The following is a 27,251-nucleotide window of genomic DNA, read 5'->3' as shown; positions in this document are numbered from 1 at the left end:
CTGTAGCCCGAAGAAGTGTGGAAGTGATCAAAAACATTTCTATCAATAAAATGGTCAAGTATCTTTTCAAATATTTTGTAGGTCACAAACATTCATGTTTCAAAACACAAGTTTGTTTGCATGAATGAAATGTGTGACACAAGGACTGCTCCTATCAAACAGAGTTTCCGATCCCATTTTTATTTCAGGATGACCTATTATTTTCTTAGAAATCATTATTTTGCACTTGGGCACTTCATTTTTCAATCTTCATTTTCAATTGATTTTACTTGGCATTCATTGCCTTCCACTACTACTCACCTTCCCTGTATGTGTACTTCAGTTGTATTTTATTATCCTTAGGACCTGGTTTATTAGATTCATCTTCATTGTCCATAGACTCTTTATTCTTTGCATTTTCAGCTTCTACTTTATCCCTTTCCTTCTTATCTACACTGTCCACAACAGCCACTTCTATTTTAGGGATGTCCTTCTTCTCCTTGGACAACTCCTCGCTCTCCACATCCGGCTTAGTTTCCTCCGGCTTTGTCGATGAGAGTTCTGTTTTAGGCTCCTCTTTAACAGGTGCCTTTTCCGGAGCAGGAGCCGGAGCCGGATCTTGAGCCGGAACAGGGGCCTTCTGTTGTTCTTCTTTTGGCTTTTCTATTGCAGGTTTGACATCTTCTTTAGGTTCTGGTTTCTTTTCTTTTTCTGATGGCACTGGAGCAGGTGGTGCACTTTCTGATGTGTCCTATTATTAGAATTGAAACATCAACATGTTAAATTCTATTTATATTGTGAGAATAATTGCATCTGTTGGCTTCCCATTCTGTCATTGTCCTTATCTCCGATTATTAACGTCAATTGCTGGCTAATTTACATACACACGTAACTGATCAAATGAAAGGACAGCTACATATGCCTTGTTATTACGAAGTTCCTGCAAATTAGTTAAAGTCATTCATTTGGCAATTTAATATTATCATATTTTGTGATGAAACATGTATCGTCACCTCTAAGATGTTTTCTTATGGACTGGTATAATTTCTATCTAGATAATCTTTCAATTAATTTTAAACATGATAATAATTTAAAATACACTCTTTGTATTTCACTTTCATTTTATTCACACACTTATTAGGTATATTGTATTTCACCATTTTATCACACTCTTACCTTATCTTTGTAAGCATCCAAGTCATCAGTTTTAGTTTCTTTCTTGTCTAAATCTTGAAGTCGTTTCTTCTGATTTTTCTTTTTGTTCTCTTTTGCCGCTGGTGCTGTAGGTTAAAGAAACGGTAAAATAAGTTTTAACCAAGCATTGCTAAATACTAACAGAACACTTACAACTTCAGAAGTTCAACTTGATAATACAAGTTTGAGGAAGATTAACAATCATAATGCTGCAGGGTTGTTTGGGGTGGGGGTGGGGGTGCCCTACATGTTGCCTATCCCTAAAGGGGAGAGGGCAATCAGCCTGTGGTATAATGTGGCATTTGGTAGAACTTCAGATTAACTAAGATGCAACAATGAAGATAAGAAATTAAGAATCTCAAACTTTGAAATTGTGAAAGCCAACACTTTTTCACCAATACACAATTACAAATGGAAGGGGATCAAGAGTTGGAAAAGTCCTTCTTTTTAATCCAGTGACTGAAAAGAGTTGGCACTCCAATCAAAGGATCTCAACAAGCTGAAAGTACATGAAGACCAAGGTAAGCTGGAAAGTTGGAGGAATTTGAGACTCAAACATTTCACCGAGAGCACTGATGAGTCAAGTGCTTCATCCTGTTGTGAATGTATTGATTAATAATAATTAATAAGATCCTACTTTCAAGTATATTGAGGGGTACTACACCTATTGAATTTTTTTGCGATTTGTCAAGAAATGAGAAAAAAAATTGGACAAAGTGGTATGCAAAATGAAGGGGCAAATCTTCTCGTTCTATTGGTGGCATCGATATCAATGTAGCTAGTTACATGCTTTTAAAGGTAGAGGCCAAAAAGTGGTACATCACTGATGTACTTCTTGGCTTCTACCTTTAACAGCAACATTGATACCGATGCCACCAGTAAAACGGGAAGCTTTGTCCATTTTTTTATCATTTCTTCACAAAATGCAAAAAAGAAAATGCAATGGGTGTAGTACCCCCTTAATTCAGCTCATTTTCATAGCTTACTTTGGATCTACCGCTGGCAGAAAGAACCTGCCAGTGGTGCGAATCCAAGAATACATTCTTGTTGAGATTATCCTTTGATTTTTGCTCATCCTAAGACACATTACAATGGGGGTTAAAATCTAGAGATTATTGTAAAATGCTGTCCCAAGGTGAATCAAAATTCTACTGAAACCCATTTTATTTAAGGGCAATTTTTCATATCAGGGCAATTTTTCATATCAGGGCAATTTTTCATATCAGGACACTGAGCTTGTACAATGTATAACATCTATTAAGGTTATACTAAACTTTGTAATGATCGATCCAGAATGAGACTGCATGTAGCCCCCTTTAAAATTATCTATTTCTGGAAATAAATATCGAGAGAGAAAACATAAACTACGTCTAAAAGCTGAAAGTGTAAGGGTTATTATTATGCTTGAATTTTCCACTTGGCTCAAAAAGAAATGTACTTTTCAAACATTTCAATTTTTTTCAATATCCGAGCATCAAGATTTTTGGGAACACGGCCATAATTTCTCAGTGGAAGTGGCGATTTTGTTGGGAACTACGACGACATTACAAACAAGTCAATAAAAGAATGTGCATATTCATTCTTGATATTGCTTGTCTCGATTTGTTTTAGTAAGCTTACATGTTTGCGAATTTGAAGTAAAATGGCCTCCACTTGTATGTCGTTTTGTAACCAGTAATAACAATTCCGTTACACGATTTCATAGACAAAATTCTGACCTACATTATTTCTATAAACCCTCTTCTATATGCAGGTGCTATTTAAATTTTTATTTCGATAGCAGAAAATTGAGATATTTGCTATTTTTTTGACTTGCTGCTGTCAAATTGTCTAGTTTCGCGATAAAAAGATACAGCGAAATCAATTTTTTTTTAGAACCATTTCACCTCGTTTCGGCTCGTGCTTTGAAGTACAAACTTCAAAATTGATATAGTGATTCTATATTTCAAGCTGCGTCATACTGTGTTTTTCTTACCTCTGATTGTCGCTGCTCAAGGCCAAAATTCGAAATTTTTTGGACAAAAGTGACACTCTCATTTTTTTTTAAACACGCTTTTTTACGTGATCTGACGGGCTCTATTTGCCCGATAAAGTGGTGTTGCCGAGTTTGGATTTTAAAATATTTAGGTATTTTCTAGCTTAAAATCTAGCGCCAATGAACCTGGTGCATGGGAGGGAAAATGTGGGGGGTAGTTAGGTATGAAAAAAATGTGCACATTTTCATGCTTGCTGCGCTTGCAACAGGTTTAAGGTATGGGTATGGAAATTGGGGATCCCAAAAATTGGCATATAGGCCTAGGCCTATGCAAAGGGGTGGGGCACAGTTTTGGCAGGCCAAGGGGAGGGGCCACAAAATTTGGCAGTCCAGGGGGTGCGGACAAGCGATTTTTGGCTGGCGAGACGGAGGCAAGCGATTTTGAGCGAGTCGCTTGAAATTTTATTTATAATTAGTAGGCTAATACCGGTAGGCCTACTGATTGCACAGCCTTCGAGAAAGCAATTTTTGTCAAGCCGGGGCCGGGGAGGGAATAAATTTTGGCATGTCGAAGGGAGGAAGAATGACTTTACCTAGCACACATTAAAGGGGCATTTCGTGATCCACAACCTCATACAACCCCATAGGCCTATGTACTTTCTCACAAGTTAAGATTTTTATACCACTCATCCCGCTCTGGCCACATGTTTAGGCATTTTCACGCAGATCAATTCGTTAAGCAATGGAAAATATTGCCCAATTTGAATTTCGTTTTAAAAGCCTACTCCCCATTAAAAAAACCCACTAATTTTGGGGGATTAAAAAAAAGTTCTGTAAAATGAAACAAAAGGCTGCCTCAATCCTAATTAGGGCCTATTCATTTAAGGCCAGGCCTTCATTTCTGAAAATAGCGGGAGCTCAGTTAGTCACTGTACTCAGGAGCTTGACAAGGAGCTCAATTATATAATATCAATATTAAACCATAGGAGCAGCTCAATAAATGCCATTGGTAAAATTATTAGGCCTACGATATTTTATTTGACTGTGATCCTATATACACTGTATTTCTAAAATTGGTGGAATTGAACAAGCTCTAAATTTCTCATACGTCCAGCATAACCAAGGGCAACTGGGGGTGGGTGGGAAAGCCCCCTAGCTATGGCCATATACCCGTAGTGGCGGAACCAGAATTTTTTCAAGCGGTGCATGGGGGAAGTGAATTTGAGACGGGCACTTGGAAATCATCATTTTGCACTAAATTGCATAAAAAGTGGAAAATTACATAATTGTGGGGATTTTGCCTAAAAACTGGGTGGGAAAGAAAAAATATTGGTGGAAATACTGCCCTCCCCTAAGCGGCGCCACTGCATATCCATCCATGATGCTAGAATGACGGAAGTTCTGGCGCTGCGGAAATTCAATTTCAATATCACGAGTTTTATCAGGGATTTTACCAAGGGAAGGCGATAGGTGTAGGATTTTGCTGATATACCAGGCAACCCGAGAAAGGAACTGAGGTGTGGCTAAATAAGGAGTGTTCATTATAAATATTTTCCATTATCATACTTTCGGCGCCGAGAGCATAATTATTTGAAGCGTACATTGAAAGAGAAACGCACATGTCTCTGATTAGCTCGGGGATTAGCTACTGCAGCGCCATGCGTGCTGGCCTGTTGTTGTCCCGGGTTGTTGTCGGTGGAAATGGGAAATTTATGAATGAACTTCCGCAACTTTGCAACATCATCACGCAGGCGGCGTATAGCTGGGATTTTTGAGGGGCCCAAATCCACCAAATTTCCCACTGGGGCGGGGCCCAAATAGACAATTTTGCCAGGCTTATTGATAATAATCGTATATGGTAGGCCTATTGAGCTGTATTGCATATCGTTTGGATTCCCCATCTCTCTGCCCCTCCTCTCACCCTCTCTTTTTTTTTTCCCCCCCCCCCCTTTCCCTCTTTTTTTTCCTTGCACTAGGGGGGGGCCCAAATAGGCAATTTTGCAATTGCCCCCCGGCAGCTACGCTTACTGTCATCACGGTAGAACATACTGCTGTAGCCTACAACTACAAGAAAGGTTTACAGACAAATATAGGCCTAGGTCTAGTAGGCCTATCAAAATATGTTATATTTTTATATTTTCTGGTGGACTCGCGGAGAATATCATGTCATGGAGGTCCCGGCGCTGGGTTGGGGGGGGGGGGTCTCAAGGCATTTTGGTATGCCTACCCATGCTTGATTCCAGGAGGTTAGCAGGCCCGACCATTTTTTTATAACACCTCGGGCGTGGTCTCTTCAAAACATTTGTACCATGGGGATCAAAGTCACCCACATTTGGCCTAATTTGGCGCTTTTTAAGGGCACTTTTGCCAAAATGCGCCCAAAAGTTGGTCTTCGCTGTAAACCCACCCATCATAGTCGTTGAAAAGGTAGGCCTACTCCAAAACTGTGGCACATCCACGAACCCGAGGGAGAGACCTCCATGGGTAAAAACACACCTCTAAGCGGGACCAGATTTATAATTTAAAATAGGCCTACATTTTGGAAGCCGGTCATCACGACAAAACGGGCCATGGTAGTGTTAATGGTATTAACACTTTGATTTTAGGCTTAAATGATGAGTGTAGGCCTATAAATTGCAAATTTGCACACACCCCGGGGAACCTTCTCAAGTTGGTTTGGGTAAGGATGTGAGGCTGTGACTCCGAAAAACTACGGTGCGATTTTAAACCAAATTTGAATAAAACAGACCCAAAATTGTATCAACTTTTGGACTGAAAGTTTTCGCAAATTTTTACTTTTTCGAGAAAATCATTGAAAAATACCATTCTTAAACCTAATTTTCAAGACACTGAGGGTCAATAAAATCATGGCTAAAAATGCAACAGAGTCTAAACTAAATGGCTGAAAATGCACCCCAAATCTGCCGCACATCCCCACGACACGTATTTCACCTTATAGATTGTCGCAATAAAATAGGCCCGAACTTATCCCAAATTATCCCCCGAAAATTTTTTTTTTGCAGGTGAGGTTGGAGTCTTATTATTTTTATTCTCAGAGAGGATAGGGGTTGATATTTTTAGCAGGGTACAGTTTGTCTTGTTTTTGTTTTGTTTTTTGACGTTGAAGTTCCAGATTCTTTTTTTCATATATTATTATTCATTTATTATTTATATCCCTACCCTGTACGTGGGGACAAAGACACCCGACAGCTACAGAGAAGCCACGAAAAAACTCCTGTGAAGTACATGAAAATGACCCCGAAAATGTGCCAACCGAAACACCCGAACAGGAAGATAAAATAAAAAAACAAAACCAAAAACCCAGGAAATTTCCCGAAATAAGTTTCAAATTCTTTGTCCCCACTAAAATATATTATGAACACTCCCTTATGAAGTCTGCCCTCTTCCGGCTATTCTGGTAGTAGGCGTTGACAATTACTTTCATATTTTTGAAGCATGTTTGAACCCGATTTGTTCTCTATTCACATTTTTAACGTTGCAAGTAACATTTCAAGACCTATATTTGTGACAGGTATTTAATTATCTTGCTAGAGATGTGCCTAAAGTTGAAATTCATTATTTCGGATCGCAAAGATCGAGAGATATAAAGTTGCTGAATATCAGTTTAACACCATGGATCATATGGGCGTCTTATATGAACGATTATGATAGCTAAGCAAAATGGCTGGGATACAGGTTGTATAAATACTACATGAATATTCATGAACTATACAGATTCCATTCTTCTCTAATAATAAAGATGTCAATCACTCTCCTAGACGACAGTTGCTTGGCGCTTGTAAACAAATCGAATAATAGTGCTTGACAAGAGCTAAAAAAATAGGCTAAAAACACATTTTCACACATTTTTTCCGGATTTTTTATTTCACATGATAAGTAGACATATTTTCTTACGTATAAGGTAATAATATATTTTTTCTGGAGGTAAAGCCCTTCAACACTTTGTTTAACCTTAAGTCAAATTTGGTTTTGATGATGGCATCTGAAGCGTTGCATGAGATAGTCATGTTATCTTTTTTTGTTTATTGTTGTTGATGTTGCTTTGTTTTTCCTAGGACTATAACATAAATTGGCTTGTTGGGCTGGCTATTAAACATGGGTGTCATCATCATGAATACAAACACGTAGACCCTCCTGTTATATACAACTAATATATGGTCTAGACATACCAGTCTGACAGCATTAAATATACCACAACATGAATGTACCAATACTTTAGAAATCACTGTAATGAGTAGCCAGTACAGACGTCATCCTAGATTACTAACCTTTCCCAGTGAACTTTACAATTCTTTTACTCAATTAATCAATTGTAAATGGTCTCTTATTTTCATCTTCCTAAAAGTACAAGTTTTTTTTGGGTTTTTTGCTTCAAAAATTTATTTTAAAAAAATGCAGTTATTTTAGCCTCTGAAGTTGGATCCTATCATACAATATTAAATTGTGACAATTTTGTAATTTTGAATTAATTGCCTCAAAACAATAATATACTATGCTCCAGGTGCACCATGCATTAATATTTTTGATTCCAGCGCTACACATGCTAATTATCATAAAATTGCCAAAATAATACAAAATTGACGGGTTGATATTCATCTAGGGCTATACCCATCTTGAAATTTAAAAAAAAACATAAATATGTATTCCACAAATAAACAAAACTTGAAAAATAACACCGCTTGACCTTCACCTCCCATACAATGTAAACACACACATGTACACAAAATGTCAGGTTAAGATTGTGGAACAGCTTGTCAAACAGCTAGATAAACTGCTTTTTCATTGTCGGATAACATAATTTTTTCTGTGAGTTTCAGATATTGATGTACTACCTATCCTGTCCAGGTATTTCAGGTTCAAACGAGAGTTAGTTCAACGGGGTCATGGACAATTGCTCAATAGTTTACATGTGAACCATGTATAATCATAGGCCTTATGGTATAATACCCAAATTGCTTACTTGGTATAAAAACTTGTTTTTAACACTGTAGACTATATAGGCAACAAACTACTTCAGCCTTCAGTTTGGAGTTAATATTATTTATAATAATAGGCCTATATATTGTTCGAGTGTCTCAAGGCCTATGTGTACTTTATGACGGCTAAACTACATAATTTTCTTTTGAAAAATTTCAAGACCTGAATTTAAAGTAGTAGCTTGCAAGTTACATATTTTAGAGTGACATATAACTGCAGCAGCAAGGAAATTCATACATCAAAGTTGATGTGTCACAAAAACTGGAGCAGTTATAAACCCTTATGTGTAGGCAATCACTTACCACCATTGCTGGTAGGCTTGTTGGCGTCCCGTGATTTTGACCTACTGCGTGAGCTACTTGCACTTCGTGATCTTCTCTTTCGCGATGGCATTATTACTTGATAAACCGGAAGATAATGCACTAATACATAGCTGACTAGACAATATTACTCCCCATGAACATTCCAAAGCTGACCTCCAACTATTTCATACAATATTCCATAGTAAAATTCCAGACAAGTCGATCGATGCCTAGGCGTGTGCAAGAACCAATGCAAGAAATCTACTACTGTAGGCAGTAAATGTTGTGATACTGCATGTATTTCCCTATGAACACATGTGCCTGGTGCCTGTAGCTAAACCGGTTGGGCCTCCCACAAGAAATTTGCACTGCTTGCCTAACTGTTGCAACATAGCACCAGGGTTGCCAAAAATTTTCAGCTGGAATCTTGGGTCATATAATCAAGAAGTCACCCAATTTGTCCATAACTAGGTTCATTTCTATGGGACACTAACTACAGAAAGTTGTGTACACCAACATTGTCAAAAAGTCCCCAATTTTTTCTTGAACATTGGATCAATGGGACAGGATATAGTAAAATGGCAAGGGGAAAGTATTCAAAATTTGCTCAATTGGGCTACCAATGATCGAGTCTGGCAACCCTGAATAGCACTTCCTACTTGAACTGCTCTAGCAAAGATAATCAGATTACACAGCCTGCCTGGCCAGAGGAAAACTATCATTTGTTTGTCTACACGTCACATTCCACAGCTGTGACCTCATTTTGTAATCTCCAAATGCAGTCAAAACATGTTTGAGGCTTAAAATATATTTATTTATATTTAATTTATACAAACACAATTTTAGAAGTAACCCTATTGATTTTATTTCCAGAGAGTTCTAGCCTACATGTAAATGAAATAAAGTTGTATAAATCTTATTTTATTCCTAGTGTCAAATTACAGGTTAATGGGTCAAGAATGACTCAACATATAATCTAGTTTTATCTACAGTACAGTGTTGACACTAGTCAATTCATTGCTGTGCAAAGGGTACAAGTCCTGAAAGCAGAACTACATAGCTCTACATCAATTGCTTGTATTTATGGGACATAGCCTACATGTTCTCTATCAACTTTAGGTGGGAGCCTTTTCCTTGGGAAGGAGCAATTTTGATTCTACTTCCATGACAAAAGTTCTTTTGTATAGTTCTTTTTAAAAAAGTTTTAAAAAGTTGTACTTCAAACAAATGGGCACATTATTCATCATGAATTTAATAACAATATAGGCCAAATTATTTGTGTATCTCTTTCATGTATAATTGTAGCCAAAGGAGTCTAGTTATTTATTTTTTTATTAACACACATAGGGTTTTTGGCCACACCTGCATAAAGACTTTTTAGATATTTTTGAGACCAACAAAATCAAATTGGCCTGTGGATTATTTAATATGTGTGGGGACCCCCTGACATTTCGCAGAGGGTTCTGATTTTATCAGTGAGAATTTGAATATTATCTCGTTGAAAATTTATACACAACTAGGTTCCAATTTTGGCAACCCCACTCTAGCAACTTCCATTACAGAATTCACCTAAAAATACATTTTTGTGACTCTGTGGCATAATTTTCATTAGTAGATTATTCATTTACCTTGAAACATCATTTTCCGGGTTTTTTTACAGAAATTTTGAAGGGGCATTTATGATAACAATTATGTTGATTTTTCTACTTCTGTGCACAGATATGAATATATCAGAAAAAATCCAGACAATTTGACACATAGGGCCTATAGCTCTTGCCCATATTTTTTTGTCATGCAAAACAATATTGCAAATTGTTTAATAATACAGAATTTAAAAATGGAAATTTGGGCTCCAGAACTACATCAAAAATTATACCAAAATTGACCTAATTGGCCATTATTAATACCAGAGGCACAAAAATAAAACCCATTATTTAAGGCACATCCATTTGATGATATGTAAAGCCAAAACAGAAAATATCTTGGCCCAACAAAACACTGGCTCACTCTGACCAATAATTTAATTCCTGTGAGCCATATCAGGATAACATGATTTCTAGGACTCACTAGACATTGTTTTTATTTCCTGGAAGACAGTCAAACTTCCCACAAAGTACTAGTAATATTTCCAAATGCCAAATTTCTCTGAAAAAAGCTTCCTGGATTCCACATAAATTCCCAGATATTGTGATTTCATAACAGTGCTTTTTTTATCATCAAATTATTAGACAGTAAAATTACCCATCACCATTTCGCCATTATAGTACGTTTTCATTATGATACGGCAATAAACACAAATTTGTAGCAATTCAGAGCTTAAATACAAGTGGATGTATGTACGTGGTGTGGGGGTATATCCCGGTCCCCGCACTCCGTGCATCCGCAGGTATTCATGCTTGTCGGTGAACTTTAAAACACCCCTTTTGCATCTCATTTCGCGAAGTTTTAGGGGCAAAACGCCCTTTTTCAGCGATTTGCGAATTATTTGCCCTTCGACAATACCCTATTTTCGCTAAAACGCGAACAATATTTCTAATAATACCCTTTTCTGGCAGAAACGCGTAGGCTGCTCGATGAAAATACCTTTTTTTTCAATTTCGCGAACACACGGTTTCAAAAAACACCCCTTTTTTGTGTGTTTCGCGAATCGCGTTTCTTCATCTGAAAACGCCCCTTATTTCGCGACATTTTCGACGAGCATGAATACCCGCGGATGCACGGAGTGCTGGGACCGGGGGGTATATGAAATGAGTGGAGTTGAATTTAAATTTTAAACACTACACTGTGTAACATTTTCGCCAAGTCAACTAGTGTCGTAAGCAGACGGTGATGCTCTGATACTATCTGGTCTACAATTGGGATAGTTCTTTCTGATGACATACGATTGCCAGAATTCTGTTAATCATGTCATCATCAAAAAGTACTACATATGACCTAATTTGTCTTCCTCCCCTAATACGCGTCCCTAGAGTCTTTTGACCGAGAGCTGCTTAAAAGCGCCCCTTTTCAATGTACCTGTGCCAACTTAATTCCATCAAATTGCCCCTTTCCAATGTACCTGGTACAACTAAACTCCACCAAATGTCTCATCAAACATTACCTTCTAGATACCTTCCAGTTAAAATTATTTGGACATACTGTATTTGTAATGTTTATGCATGTTAATTCACATTTGCAACATTCATTTCATAATTTTAACAGGCCTTTGAATTTGAATACAACCGAGTTGAACCGACTGAAGTGCTCGGTGCACTAATTATGTCGGATACGGTAACCCAGTAATTGATAAGATATCATCACAACATCACCATCCACTGAAGACACTAGTCTTAGTCAACCTAGCGAAAAAGTTCCCAATGAGAGAATAAAAATAGTGTACTGGTAGTGCTGTTCAAGTTAAAACTATTCAGAGCTTTCAAGTTTCATATACATCTTGTCATGATAGTGATGGCACCCGACACAAGTACCGTATTTCGTCGAATAAACGTCCCCGGGGGTGTTGCATTTTCCCAAGGGGGGGGCGTTTATTAGAGGTCATTTTTAGCACGACAATTCCCGTTAAAATGATTAGGTAAGCTTAAAAGTCACGCTAAAATGACGAACTATGACCTTTTGACACCAACTTTTGGTTCACTTCCGGGTTCGGATGCAGATTTTCGCCACTTATTGCTGCTATTATTGACCATGTGAGCAACTTGGTAAGCTTACGTACACAAGATAGCATGGAAATATCGGAATTTTTAAACATCTTGGTTGAAAAAAGTGGTGGGGGGGCGTTTATTTGAGGGGGGGGCAACTATTCGACGAAATACGGTATGTGGTAATATATTGTTATATAAAAAAATACAATTAATAATAAGTATGCCCCTGTGTATTGAAACTAACCTAATTTTTAAATGCATTAGCAATAATATAATCTCCAGTTTAATCTTTCCACTCCAGAGTTTAAAAAAAAGAGAGTACGCAGTACATTGTCTATTGTCTTCCATGAACAATCTTGTACAAATATCCATTATAATCTGATTGGCACATTGTCTCTTGTCAACAACATACCAACCTAATTGTATCGCGATGACAGAACTAGTATTCAGAGACAAACGGACAGATACACACACACCCCACCCCGGCCCTCACCCATACACACTTAATATGCTGCAAGTTGAGGAGATCCCTCAACCTTATGATTAAAAATTGATATTTTTGAAATTTAACAGTCCTCGTAAAGTAACTTGTATAAATCTAATGAATGACATGTACTTAAATTGTATGTACCTTGGATGAAAAGCCATCCATCATATGAAAATTTTGACTTTTTGCAATGAAGATATAGATCTCTTTCCCAACAAGACATACAAAAAATTTCAGGTTTTTGGAAAAAAAATCTATCTTCAATATGAAAGGTCAACATTTTCAATTGATGGTTAGCTTTTCATCCCAGCTACATACATGTACAATAAAGTTTACTTTGAGGACTATTAAATATCAAAAATATCCAATTTTAATAATTTGCCATAAAATTTGTATTAGATATCGCAAATTTAAAAAAAAAATCAAATTTACTAGATATCAGGACATCCCTTGTATTCAGAATGCAATTCGATATGTCTGATGTGCTCTCAGGTCCCACAAAAATACTGTGCAAACGTTGCTATCCAGTTAAAAGCATGGTAGCACCATTAACTCATAAAGACCTACTAATTATAAGGTCAAGTGGAAATAAAATAATACATGAAAGATACAAAAACAGAACAAATAGTCAGACATCAAGTATTGGGCGGTATAAGCCCACACAAGAGACCGCAGGTCTGAAGTAATCGTTGCATGTTAACATTGGGATAATGAAACGGCAACCTTGAGTAATACGGTAACCAGTGAAGGATGGTACCTCACTACCCCAACTGCTACAATATTGCAGAAAGGGGATATGCACACATTTGACACATCTTACCATGTCACACCTACACCCCCACACACTTAAAATCATTATACTTGAATATTCAATTGAATGAACACAACATGACAAATGCCCGCATTTCTGCAACACAGCTAGTACAACACACCCATAGGGTGGTTATGGGATGCAGCAGAGGCATACCATGGAATAGCAACACCTCTAAAATGGCAGTGTTCATTCAAATGAATTTCTAAGTATACTGCAGGCAAAACGTGTTTTGGATATTGTCGCCAATCACGGCACCAGGTTTTCATATTAAAGGAAGTCTCCGGCAATCACAACATTGTGCCTTATATGTAAGAAAAATAATTATCAAGCAAGAATCGCATGGTTTTATTTAAAACTCATAGTGACCATAAAAACAAATAAAAACATCCGTCTCTCAACACGCGATATTCAAAATTCCCGGGCGTCTAAATTGTCGAGTACAATAACGTCCCAGTAATACAATAGAGGTTATTCGTGTTCTATAAGTTGCATATCCTATCAGCGACTGCTATCATACCTTGTTTAGGACTTTCAAAAGAAGTACCTACATGTGCAACCATGACTGCTTCAAAATAGCCCGCCAAAGTCATGCAGGTAACTCCGAGGTCGTTTGAATGAGGAATACTACGGGAATCAGCGCCTTTTGTTAGAAGTCACGCATGAGTGAGGGCCGACGACAATTGAACACAAATAACCATTACGTCATAACACTTTGACAATTTCGGCGTGGGATATTTGAATATCGCGTGTTGAGAGCTGACTGTTTTTATTCGCTTTTATGGTCAATACAAGTTAAATTCATGTGATTCGTTCTTGATAATTATTTTTCCAAAATATAAGACATAATATTATGATTGACGGAGACTCCCTTTAAAAAAAGGCTTTGCAATTCTCACACAGCCAATTACCAGAAACTGCCCTCTATGTGCGCACGACAACCACATCCACACACATCTCCCGCTAACTCACAGATGGTCTTGATTGACTCACCTTGTTTTGCATCTGATGGAGCCTCCTTTTTCTGTGGCGCAACTTCTTTTGTTGAGCTAGTCTTCTCCACAACCTTTTCCTGAGGTAATGTTTCCGGCTCTTTTTCCTCCTTGGCAGTTTCCACTGGCAATTCGGTCTTCTCTGTCTTAGGAAGTTCCTCTGCAGGCAGTTTCTCTGTTGTGGCAGGCTCCTCTTTGACAGCACTAGTAACCTCTTTGGAAGCTTGAGCTTCCTCTTTTGGTTTTGAGTTTGTTTTTTCTGTACTTTTATCTGATTCAGCAGGTGTTTCATCAGCACTTTTTACAGGTGCTTCCTGCTCTTCACTTTTAGATGTCTTTGTTTCTTCAACCTCCGGTTCATCTTTTGATGACTCCGAAGCAGCAGAGTTGGACTCTGCCTCTGAGGATTGTTTAGTGTCCGACGCACCTGGTTTTGGCACTGCTGGGGCAGGCACTGGAGCAGGTATAGGGGCTTTGTGGGACATGACGACCGGTTGGGTAGGAGCAATTGTAGTCTCCATGGGTCTGATCGGTAAAGGGGGTTGTTTTTGAACTTCGGAAGCTATAGTAATTGGCACAGGAGCACCACCTGTGTTGTCTATAATCACACTTGGTTGTACACCAGGGATATTTGGACGAGGCTCTGGGCCTGCAACAACAGTTCCTTGAATTGGCGCTGGTGGCCTAACTGCCTGCGGTGTGTGAACAATTTGTGGTACCGCTTGTTGCGTTGGTGGTGGTGGTTGTGTTGGTGGAGGTTGCTGCCGTTGTGAGTTGTTGGTCTGCTGATTGACTTGTGCTTTAACAGAGGTATCAGCGGCAAGAAGGGCCACCTCTTGCGAAGGGCTTGATAGCCCTAGCCTTGTCTTGTCTTGAGCTGCGGGTTTTGCTGTGTAGAAGGCGGTGGACCAGACTGAAAAAGTTAGATATCAAGATAGCACAATACAGAAATGCAGCAAGCTACAGCATATCTAGCAAGGCACAGAAATGCATGGAAGTAGGTGAGTAGGTAATAAACATCAAAGGCTTGCACAAAAGAACCTGCCGAGTTTCTGGTTCACCAACATTTCTTTTTATATTCCAGTTACAGCATGTTAATTTTTGAAATTGATAAGCACTTGGATCCTTTTGTTTTCCTTTGATTGAAATTATGCATCCACTGATAGGGGACATATAAATTAAGTTTATTATGTGCACTAAATTTATAGTCTTAAAGTGTATAACTTGAATGAGGCAATTACGATTGTATAATACATCAAACCAGAAACTCTATAACATGCACATTGAGCAAACCTGGAAAATAACACAAACTCACTTGTATTTTCACTATTTTCAACAGTGTGCAAGACTTCAACACAATGATGGTGCTATGAATACTGTACAACAGTATGATAATAAGTTTGATTCAGCATACACCTTATGAAGTCATGCTTTGATCTTTAAAATGACATGAACAGTATAGCTTCTCAAAGACTGTCAATTAGGTAGTTCTGGCCATATTTGGTCACAACTTCACATTCAGAAATTTACACCTTTCTACGTTAGCAACAGCTAGTCAAACATGTGCAAACATTTCCACAGATTTTAGTGTGATAGAGGCATGTTTACTAAACACTGCAATACAATGCTGTCTAAAAAACACAAGCTTGCTACCCCTCCATGTGATGAATTTTGTTGCAATTTACTTGAATATACCATATTCATTCCAATAAGTTTCTCCATCACTATCTGGATGCTATTAGTTTTTAGTTTATTAGTGCGCCATCTCTTGGCAAGGAATGTTGCAAACTATGATACAATTGAATTTTATCAGTTTCACCGTCGAGCAATGATTAAAGGAGGAAATAGGGAAATGATCCCCTCCTGAAGTGACCTCTTACAGGTTGAATTCCCAGTCTGCCTAATCATGAAGCTCCCGTGGCCAGGTGGTTAAGCCACTGGTCTCGTAAACCAGAGGTCCTGGGTTCAATTCCCGGGCGGGATCACTCTTTCTATTTCCTCCATTGCATCATAGTTTGCTTATTCCCATCGAAAAAAGCTGTTAAGTGGCCCACAGATGTCACCATTGTTAGGTGCATTTGGACGTGAAAAATTAAATATTGTAATATTATATTATGCAAGTGGAATCTCCACTCCCAAGTATCATTGATGGCATTTTAGCCAACAGTTTAGGTATTTTTCCAGTGAAAATACATTGTGTATGTAAGCTTTTACAAAACGTCTGTGAAAAATCGCTAAAGTGGACGCTTATTGGAACAAGAACAGCAATTCCTATTTTATTTTTAAACTGGTATTGCAGCTTCCACTGAAATCCCACAACTATGCTACACCATGCCACCCTGATCTCATGGGCAGTTTTATATCATCTACCGGTACCTCAAGCAAAGTTTACTATGCTTTTAATCTAGATATAGGCAAGCTTATGAAGTGTTATTAGACCACAACCAACTATAATTTATGGATACAGAGCATTCATCATGCACGCTGCCCATCTGGGTACAATGTATCATTCCACTTTTGAAGTTGACAGAGCATTGTGATTTAAGCCAACAAATATGGTGCTTTCATCCATGCATCATCATACGAACATTAAATGGATCACAACCTTAATAGACTCCAACCGACAATAATCGATAGACACAAAGCATGCACACTGCCCTTCTGGGTACAATGTATGATTCCACTGTGAAGTTAACCTCGTATCATAAAATTGTGATTTGAGCCAACAAAAGGCATTTTGTCAGAAACTGCAGTCACAATAAACTACTTTCAGAAACCGCAGTCACGATAAAATGAAAAAGTAACAGCACAGTGCACCAAATATGATCACCATGTACAGTGTGCGACTCTAATCACTGCCTTTTTTTGCCAACTTCAAAGAGTGGATTCAACGATGCTTTCCCTTCCACTCATTCCCTACACCACCACACAGACACACAATTCCAAACTAGTGCTGCACCAAGATTATCAAGTTTCCACTAATACCATGTTATGCACCTTTAGCAAACTTAAGCAAGGTTACAATTGAGATGCAAGCAACTTGCAAACTGATTTTGAGCTCTCCACAAAACTTTACACTGAAACATGTCTCGTGCAACAATTACCAATTAAAAGTTAACTGTAACTATCAACAAGACTGCGCACAACGCACAGATTTAGGAAGACCAATCCTTATCACATAGATCTTCAGAAAACAAGATTTTGCTGGAATTTATTTTGATTTTCAAAATTGATTCTCAGAAACACACTACAAACTAACTGCCCTTGTTTGAAACAGAAACAGCCGAAAGAACAAAAAAAAGCCTCAAGTTCTACGTTCTGCAAATCTCGATTGGGTCAATGGGCTTGCATTAAAAAACACTACAATAGAATCACAAGCCAAATTTCCACAATTGTGATAAGCTTGACATTGATATAAAAATCATTCCAGTCTTGTTAACTCAGAGAGCACTTTTCTGTTTCTTTTCACCCAGTACTACTTAGTAGAGCCAGAAAAAAAACAATATCCTCCACCTCTAAACATCCTGCACAGTATTATCCTCATTTTCAATCCAACCTCTTTTATCCAGCCATGATGGGACCAAGCATGGCCGAATAACAGGAAAATCCGTATAAAAGAGGTTGGATTGACAAAACAAGCTGCTCATCTTCCAATTGAAATGCGAGCAACATAACTGGCAGGTGTTAACCACTTGCAGGGAATGAATAAAGAATCAATCTTGATTTCTGCAAAGGAATCATATGATCCTCACTAATTATCTATGATGTAGATTTCAGAAAAAAACTTCGCCTTGCCACTTCTCCTCTAACCTTGTACTTGCCCCAACCAGATTCATACTCACAGCTGGAGGTGTGGAAGATGCACTGGAACGACCTGAATGAGTCGGTGTCGTTCCCGTACTGCTCGTACCCCCGACTTCTCTCATTAACGCATCCGTGATATCTTGATTCGATGTGGGATCCACTATGCGGATTATTGTGCGCTCTCTTGGTGGTAGTCTCTGCTGCTGTTGTTGCTGCTGTTGTGTTGACTGTTGTTGTAATATTGTGGGACCCTGGGATCGCAACTGCGGCGGCTGTGTGGCGACCAAGGTCTGAGGGTTTTGTGGGAAAAATGCTGTACAATGCAAAAAAGAGGAAGGGAATAGTTGTTATTATACGTTCCACAACTGTTTGGAGTAACCTTTATTTTTCAATTGACAGCCTCACTGATTCCACACTATACATTTAGGAAGAGATCAATAGTATTTAATTCCGTTACATATTTCGGAAAATGGTCGAGGTCCAATGCTCTTTTTCAAACGCTCCAATGTAACATGGAATCAATAATAGTAATAAAAGCTAACACAACATTGAAAAAGGTTGACAACCATGATCCAGAAATATGGCTTATTCTGCTTAGCAAAAATAACTTCTTTTTTTCCACATTTTATGTTTTTGCCCATAGTCTATGACCAGGGACAGGCGATTTGCGCGGAAAAAAATAGCAAATTGCGCGGAACTTTTTTTTTCAGTGCAAATCATGTATCCCTAAATTGTGCGGAATTGCCTATGACTAGTTGAAAATCTACCAAATTAAAACTTGCAGGCAGTTCTTCCTATTTCAAAACATAATCGTTTAAATATGAGAAAGGTTTTTAACAGAAGTCTCCCATGACAGCCAGTGAGAAAATGTCACTGACCATCCAGGATTTGAACCTGGGACCTTCGGATCATGATCGTTTGAAGTATGTTAGTTCTTACCACCAGTTGATGCACTGACTGGCGGCGAACTCGAGTAGAAAGGCGGTGTGTTGGGTTGCTGCAGATAAGGAGCATGCTGGTATTGTACTTGCTGCATCTGTTGTCTTGGTGCATACTGTGAAATAAAACAAATAATCAGACAGAGAGTGAGGCAAACTGATTACGCTCATAAATTCAGTGTATAATGGTACATGCTTTACTGGCGCACATGGCGCATTTTGACATATCACAGTACATGATTGTCAATAATGGGCCATGAGGGTAACTACCACTGCCAAGGCATAGACATGAATTTTACAGTTGTAATATTGCAAATTTTGTGATCAAGTAGGGGAAACATTTTTCAAGCCAGTCCTTGCAAAAATACAGGAAAAATAGAGTTAAATAGGATTATTTTGAATGAAAATATAGGACAAATATTGGACATAAGAAGTCAAATACAGTGGGTATCAGAGACCAGTAACTAATGAAGTCCCAAGATATTTCAATTTATGATCTGTGCATCATTTTGGACTGGTATGATATCTATAAATAATATACTGGGCAAAAAATACAGGTAAAATCTACCCAAAGTGCACAGAAATTTCAAATTTTACATAAAATCCACCAGTGCAAGTGAAAAAACACCCATGTTAATTTCCAAAAGATTTCAAATAATATCAGAGTCACCTTGCCTAATCTGTAAATTCATCTCAACAAAATACACAACAATCCAACAAATTTGTTTGTGACCTTTCTAGTAGTTGAGTCCTTATTCAGCGTTCACTATCCATTTTGAAACATACGTTTGTTGGAGAGAAATTATGTAAATATCATAATTAGGTAATCTCCATTGTGTACATGGCTATTTATTTACTAACTCTTTTGAGTAAACAAGTGGCAGGATACTTCAAAGAAGAGCTATACTTTCTCTTCTACTTATGAGCATATCAGGTGAGATTTATTAAAATTAATTCATAAACTCTTGTGCGCAGATCTGGTTTCTCAATTTGCTTGTAAACAATTTGTGAGGCCCCAATTGAGGCACTTGGATATATAATAAATGGTGCTCTGAGAAATTATTTAGTAACAGGTGCATTTGTGCAACCTTTGCCAGTTTCCAGGAATTGCAACAATTTCTAACAGGCCAATCCAACAATGCATGAATTGTTACAAATTTGCTGTGGATACAAAACAATGTACTACGGAATGTGCTTTGTTTTTCAAAAGATCCAAGCTCAACTGCAGAAGAGCTCTGCAAGGATTCTCTACTAGAGACTGACCGATCAGATCGGTAGCTTCCGAATCGGACCGATTATTAGCTTATCGGTAGTGATCTGCATCGGCCGATTTTTCCTTCATCCGCCGATGTAATGCACCGATCACCCAATATCATGAAAGTAATTGTTGAAGCTTAACAAGTATTCATTTATTGGTATGTTTCTTCGAATTAGACAAGTTAAATCAAGCGAAATTGAGCAAAAAAACAAGCTTTCTAGGCGATAAACCTATAATCATACCGGGATTCACTGATTCAGACACGCAGCTAAGATAATCACGTAATTCCCCGCATCTACATGTACGTACGCCGTACGTAATTGTAGTTACTTCCGGGTTAAACATGTGCGTGTCAGATTGGAGAGAGCTACGGGCCATGTGCAAAACTCACACTCATGTATGTACGCCGTACGTAATTGTAGTTACTTCCGGGTTAAACATGTGCGTGTCAGATTGGAGAGAGCTACGGGCTGTGTGCAAAACTCACACTGACTTGAACGTAAACACAATATTAAAATGGGGCGATCGAATGATTAGATGGACTCGGACATCAGGGGGAAAAGGTAAATTGAACTTAGAATAATCATGGTCAAATTAAGTATTTTAAATGAATACGGGAGTGTGTTTTTTTGCTCAGAGCATACATAATTATGGTTATACTTTGCGTACAAGCACCCTTTCAACATACTGGTGAAATGTACTCCCGGCGATGGCAGCCATTGTTTACAATTGGGGCATTGGTAATTGGTGATCAGTGATCGAATCGGCAGATCAAAGAGGGAATTGATCGGCCAATTCAGATAAGGACATGCTCGGTCAGACACTATTCTCTACCAAGTTTGATTTTTTCGTATATAACAATAAAGGACGACACTCTACCTGCTCCACCCTATCAGGGTAATGTGGTAGTTAATTGTTATCAACACCTGCTGTGTATCACAGCGATACACAACAGGTGTGGATAACAATTAACGGATTTGTGTCAAGACGATTCTCACAAACCTTTCCAGACACCTTCCAATATGATACGAGTGTCAAATTTTCTTACCATTGGTGTGTTTGGCATCATCATCGGTGGCATTACGAACTGTGCCGGTTGCTGTTGCTGTGCATTGTGATGCGAGCTCGGTATAAATGGTGGAGCTGACATCGTCAGTTGTTGATAGCTGGTCTGCGGCTGACCACCTTGCTGTGTCTGTGTCATATTGCTCATTGGCATCCTGGGATTACCCCTCTGGCCAGGTTGGAGGGGCACGTACATAGCTGCTTGTTGGTGCTGTAACAAGGAAATAAAACAATCATAATAGGTCACTTACTTTTATTACTTGCTTGCTTTACACTCTCCAGTCTTAGTATGTGTGAACATTGTTGCACAACAATTGAGCCTGCTGAAATTGCACACATTATTCTCCTTGATTGTAATCATTTACTTCTCTGTTCAGCAACTACATTTAGAAGTATGAATCTTATAGTCTTATAAAAAATGTTCCTTCCCTGAGAGAACCAAGGCCAAGGTCAAGCCTAAAGGGCAACAGAAGCCATGACCTTCTTGAACTTGAGGCCTGCCTACAGCCCTACAACTAGTTTTTCTAGGGTCAGGGTAAAAATGTTGATTACAGGCATGAGAATGATCATCCATGAAAAAACTTGAAGTGTTTGAAAAAGTGTGTGAAATTGGGCTTAGAAAGGCCAAAAAACTGGCTGAAATTAAAAGAAAGTGCGGGTATTTGGAGAATAAAAGTCTGAATTCAGGTTTAAACCAGAAAATTCTCATGCCTGAGATTACATACACTTCTCATACCTGTAACCTCCTCAGAAACATCTTTTGTTTTGTTCCACTTTGTACATGTATTTCATTAACAGCTTTGAGTCAAAATAAGAAATGATTGACAAAATGTGGCCAAAACATGGGTGGATAATACTGATCAACCCAATCAAAAGACATCGAAATGCCAACCAATCAGCAGCGAGTTGGATTCATTTCTGCGTTATGCCATTTATGTTTGCCACACCATGTTCATTCACTTGGCATTTTGACTGTAGTTGGCAAGTCTATCAGGCTTCACTGATCAATTGATTTGTTTCTGTGTGGTCGTCAAGAAATTGAAAAAATGTAAACGATCCTAAGTTGTACCTGTCAACCTTGGTTGCCAATACGCCGTCGAAGTGATGATATAACAGGATCAATTACCTATGCAATGAGCTATAGATGTCAAAGAAATGCTAATCACTCGCATGTGTAAGATTAGTATCTTTGAAAAGAGCGGTATTGTATTCAATCTATGATTGCAGACTGCAGACATACCCAGATGGTGAGTGCAACATGCTTGTAGTGCAGGGCGATCTTATTCAAAAATTGTATTCATCTATTGCTATGGTAGTTTATCCGATTATTACATAACTTCGACGGCGAATGCATCTTGATGGCGCAACTATATATTGTTTCATTTTCAGCATCCAATACAGGTACTCACCCTAGCCATATTTGGTTGTTGATACATGATTTGTGCGGGGTTTAATAAAACTTGTTGTCCCTGTAATATAGTACCCTGCTGGACAGGGGATGGTGCTAAAGCTGGCCTGTTAGGGGCCCCTTGCTTATTCATGTCATGAGGCGCCAGTCCCCAATCCTGTCGAGGCGGCTCTTGATGGGACTGCGCCGGTGACGCAGAGCGGTGATGGAACCTGTGGTTGACCGGAAATTGGACTTGGGTGCCGTGGTGGCTGCAAAAAGAGAATGAGTGAGAAATTGTCACAAATATTTAACATACAATATTTAAGTCCTCTGCCTTTGTAATTGAAATATGTTCTATGTATTCCGATGCAATTTGCCCATACAACGCTCTACTCAGGATTTTTTTCCCCATTATAATTGTAAATGTTAACCTGTCAAAATTATTCGATCCCAATATTAATCCCATGAGAACTACCTGCCGATTGGCCAAAAAGAAGTTTTCATTATCAATTGGCCCAATCAGCAACATTGTTAGAATAATTTTACCTCGCAAAAACATTGGGGTGAATTATTTGCAAAAGCTCCATTCTGATTGGTGTTTAAAGTGAAAATATCATGTAATTGACCAATCAGAGGCAATGTTAGATCGGCAGGTAGTGCTCAGGGGTTAACATAATTTACCATGTAGCAAGTTTTGTCCAATTCTTATTGGATCCGGGCCTAGATTTCGTCTTGGTTTGCGAGAATCGAAGTCCATCATAGTCACTGCAATTACTGTATGCTACAATGAGAAAAGTTGATTCTCGCAATCGAATCTTACGAGAATCACTACGAAAATTGATTCCGCGATTCTCGTCGAAATCTAGGCCCTGTGGATCTTGCAAACTTTCTGAGCACTTTATGCTTTTTAGCGAATGTAATAAATAAACTTTTAGCCCATTTTCATCACATTGATTCCTGGAAGTCTTTTCAATCTATGGCAATAGATTCTGGCCGAAACTCTCTCTCAAATTGCTTCCTGGAAACATGACTTCATAGAATAAACCTCTCAACAGGAGCAAAATCAACATCATGGACTCAATTGCATTGCACATTGCGTGAATCAAAATTGATTCTCACAAGGTTGTCCAACGACAGTCATGTGAAATTAAACTGATAATCATGACTTTCGTACCATGTGCAGAATGTGTATGATTTTGGGGAATCAATTCTGATTCTTGCAAGTTTGGGAGAAGATTTCGTCTTACCAAATTTGAGGCTCTAAAACATACCTGGCTTATGTTGTATCTGTTGTCTCTGGCTTGTGGATGTTGACCTCTATATTGTTGTTGATGCCTAGGTGCACTGAAGAATATGGCAAGTTAAGGAAAACAAATATTCCTACATAACAAATAATGAATGACAAATAAATAGACATGGTAAGCATCAATTACTATTCCAGCTCTTAATCACAACTCTCAGGAGGTAAGTGCAAATCCAACTGACTGTCCCTTTCAAGAGAGAAAATCATCAGACAAAAAATCTGGGTATTTTTTTGCACTGAATGTAAGGGGTAGACAAAAATAGGTGTGTATAGACCACTTGGCATGTGACGTCATTGCCCGGCAGTATGCGCGCGAATTATGACAATTTCCATTGTTCTTTGCCCTGCAGTGTGCGTACGCATCATAGTTTGCTAAGGGCACGTGCATTTTAAATCGCCCTCCACATTTCATATAGTACAAGAAAGCCATTGAACAGTGCAGCGGCTCGTTCAAGCATATCGATAGACGAGTCCCTCGCCTTTGTTGATAAACAGTGATGTCAAGTGGTCTATACAAACAAACCAAGTACTGGTAGACAGAAATGCGAAAACATACACACAATATGTTAAAACTTAGAAGGTTCAAGTCAGATTATTTTAGGGTCAGTCAGGGTTATGCTAATCAAAACAATATTTATGCCTTGTAGAAAACTTTTTAAAAAAATGAAGGTAGCTTCATGATGCACTAGAAGAAAGGACACACCTATAATGACCTAGCATGATAATGACATTCACAGTATTACAAAAACTTGATTATCAGTCAATACAAATAACCATATGGTATTCTTCAGAATCAAATCTTGTTTTTTAGTGTCACCATATTGCATACCACAATGAATAATCATTACCTACAAACCTGTTCCAATCCAGTGTACAAATTATGACACAAATATAACTAGACCTGGAAGTGATGAGTAATTTTCTATTTTGGTTTAAGCGTTTATCACAATTGTCATCAGAATTTCCCCTTGAACATGTAATAGGCCTGCTCAATCACGATACAAATCAGCTTTGTGCCCTTGTTATGTACTGCGCCACTACAACTCTCTATTTCCTGCTATTCCCCACTGCGTACGTACAACGGTAACATGTAGCAAGCCTCCAACAAATGAAGCATGGGTATTGCGCAATAACTCACCACATGTCATTTCCATTTACCACGCTTAAATCTGCCTTTTTGCTTGCTTGCTGCAGTGCAGTGCGTGCAGCATTTATTATCTCTCCACTTACAAAGCAATATATTTCAACCCTGCAGATTTTTCACATTACAAATTACACAATTGTGTGCACCGATGCAAATCGTGTAAAGTCTTATTAAACAGCTGTGACATCTGAACACCATCACAGTACCCTCCCTGACCAGCGATTTAATTTGTATTCAGACTCAATATTATATGCACTCTAACAGACAGGTGTTTCTATAAATAAATCGGCATCTATTTTCTAAAGCTCATTTGCATGTCTGTGTACATCTTGACTTTGTCTGCGAGTGGACAAGCCAAGAGGTGCTGCCCGGCTTCCTTCGTTAAAGGTCAACTGAAAATTTTGTATGAGAAGTGTAAAAATGCAAATATTAACCCGTAGGTTAATTTATGAAACTCTGAAAATGATATTAAACAGGTAAAGTTTCAAATCAGTGATGCACGAATAATTGAGTGGTTTCAAGCACTGCTTAGTGCATTGTACACTTAGTAGTTCTAAGCTGCACTGTAACAACTGGTCTCAGTGTCCGAAATAAGGAAAATATGGAGGTTGTCCCGAGGACAACTAAAGCTTGAATTCTGCTTGTCCTCAAAACATTTTGGTTGTCCCCAAAATATATCATGTTTTTAAGTGCAAAGAATCCAAAAGTGGTTGTCTAGGGGATAAGTACATAGCTCAATATGGTTGTCCCCAGTGATTTTTGGACAAGAGGACAAGAGGATAAGTGCTTATTTCGAACACTGTGTATCGACATAATTTGCTATCACACAACATAACGAAATGACCTAAGCATGGTTCCTGTCTGGTCAAGTTTACTTGCTTATTATAGGTTTCAAAATGCAATGCAGATAGCTGTGAAAATATATACGGACTGCTAAGAAATCTCCTGGTTTGATGGGGTACAGGTTGTTGATTGGACATTGAGCTAACTGTAAAGCATGATATTTTTGCAGCATGAAAATGTCATGCTTTTGAGAGAATCCATGTGGCTGACAATTTTTTGTGCGAATTTGTACATGTAGGATTGTGAAAATTTGGCACATCAACTGCACTCACTAAATTCGTGAAAATTTCATTCACTTGAACATTTCATTGCTTGCTTACATTGTACAGTATTATATTAAATCTGGTATGTCATGATATACATGTACATAAAGTACTGCATATTGTGGTTAGAATACAAGTTCTGTACCGTACATCAAGTGCGTGAGCAGATGGCCATTGACTGCCATGCATTCAGTTCATGTTCAGAGTCTGGTTCATGTTGAAGTACACGGTCGGTCGTGTTCTGAACAAGTTAAAACCTATGATCAGGGAATGTAGATAGAGCATACAAGAGGGCTCAAAAGAGTGGGTGATGTTGGCATTATGTTAACATTACTTAAGGGTAAATACATTGTATGTCAATGATATAAATTGAGATTACAATTCTTAAACCATACTTAAAATCTTGCATTCTGTTCCTTTGGTCCACACAATGTTATTGAAAAGAAAGAAACTATTGCAGTCAAAACAATTTTTAAATTAATAATTGCAAAATATTATCCATGTGAAATAACTTAATAAAAACCAATTCGTACATTCTGGCAGTACCGAGCTTTTCTTATCATAAATAGAGTACTGCTTGTCTTGGGTCATGAAATTCCAGTGTAGTAACTGGATTCCTTGCCCCTATAAATATACTGCAGTGGCTCTGGAACCGGGGGGCCCGGCCCCCAATAATTTTGTGGCTATGGAAAAGTACAATTGGGCCCCCAATAATTTTTGCCAGGTGCCATTGGCCCTCCCCCCTCCCCCGATATTGAAAATCTTCCGGAGCCTCTGTGCATAACTTTTGTTACCAGTGTGTTATTATTTTCTGAGAAAAATGCAAAAATAGTGACAAATTTATCAAGGGGTGTAGTACCACCT

General features: G+C 38.3%; 2 protein-coding genes across 2 annotated transcripts in view; both read right to left on the bottom strand.

The window, feature by feature from the left end:
- LOC140157261 (eukaryotic translation initiation factor 4 gamma 1-like) overlaps positions 1-15,050 on the bottom strand; it is a 52,574-nt gene extending 37,524 nt beyond the window's left edge. The window contains 3 exon segments of the mRNA XM_072180390.1: positions 301-730; positions 1,156-1,259; positions 14,381-15,050. Coding sequence (XP_072036491.1) covers positions 301-730; positions 1,156-1,259; positions 14,381-14,900 — 1,054 coding nt within the window. The 5' untranslated portion in view covers positions 14,901-15,050.
- A 178-nt stretch (positions 15,051-15,228) lies between these two features.
- LOC140157909 (uncharacterized) overlaps positions 15,229-27,251 on the bottom strand; it is a 32,161-nt gene continuing 20,138 nt past the window's right edge. The window contains exons 2-6 of the mRNA XM_072181156.1: positions 22,854-23,103; positions 21,428-21,655; positions 19,123-19,237; positions 18,222-18,496; positions 15,229-15,292 (exon numbers count right to left, since the gene is read on the bottom strand). Coding sequence (XP_072037257.1) covers positions 15,236-15,292; positions 18,222-18,496; positions 19,123-19,237; positions 21,428-21,655; positions 22,854-23,103 — 925 coding nt within the window. The 3' untranslated portion in view covers positions 15,229-15,235. The remainder of the gene's footprint in view (positions 15,293-18,221; positions 18,497-19,122; positions 19,238-21,427; positions 21,656-22,853; positions 23,104-27,251) is intronic.

This window comes from Amphiura filiformis, chromosome 7, assembly GCF_039555335.1.
Source record: "Amphiura filiformis chromosome 7, Afil_fr2py, whole genome shotgun sequence".
Classification (NCBI taxonomy): domain Eukaryota; kingdom Metazoa; phylum Echinodermata; class Ophiuroidea; order Amphilepidida; family Amphiuridae; genus Amphiura; species Amphiura filiformis.
This window is presented reverse-complemented; position numbering and strand designations above follow the sequence as displayed.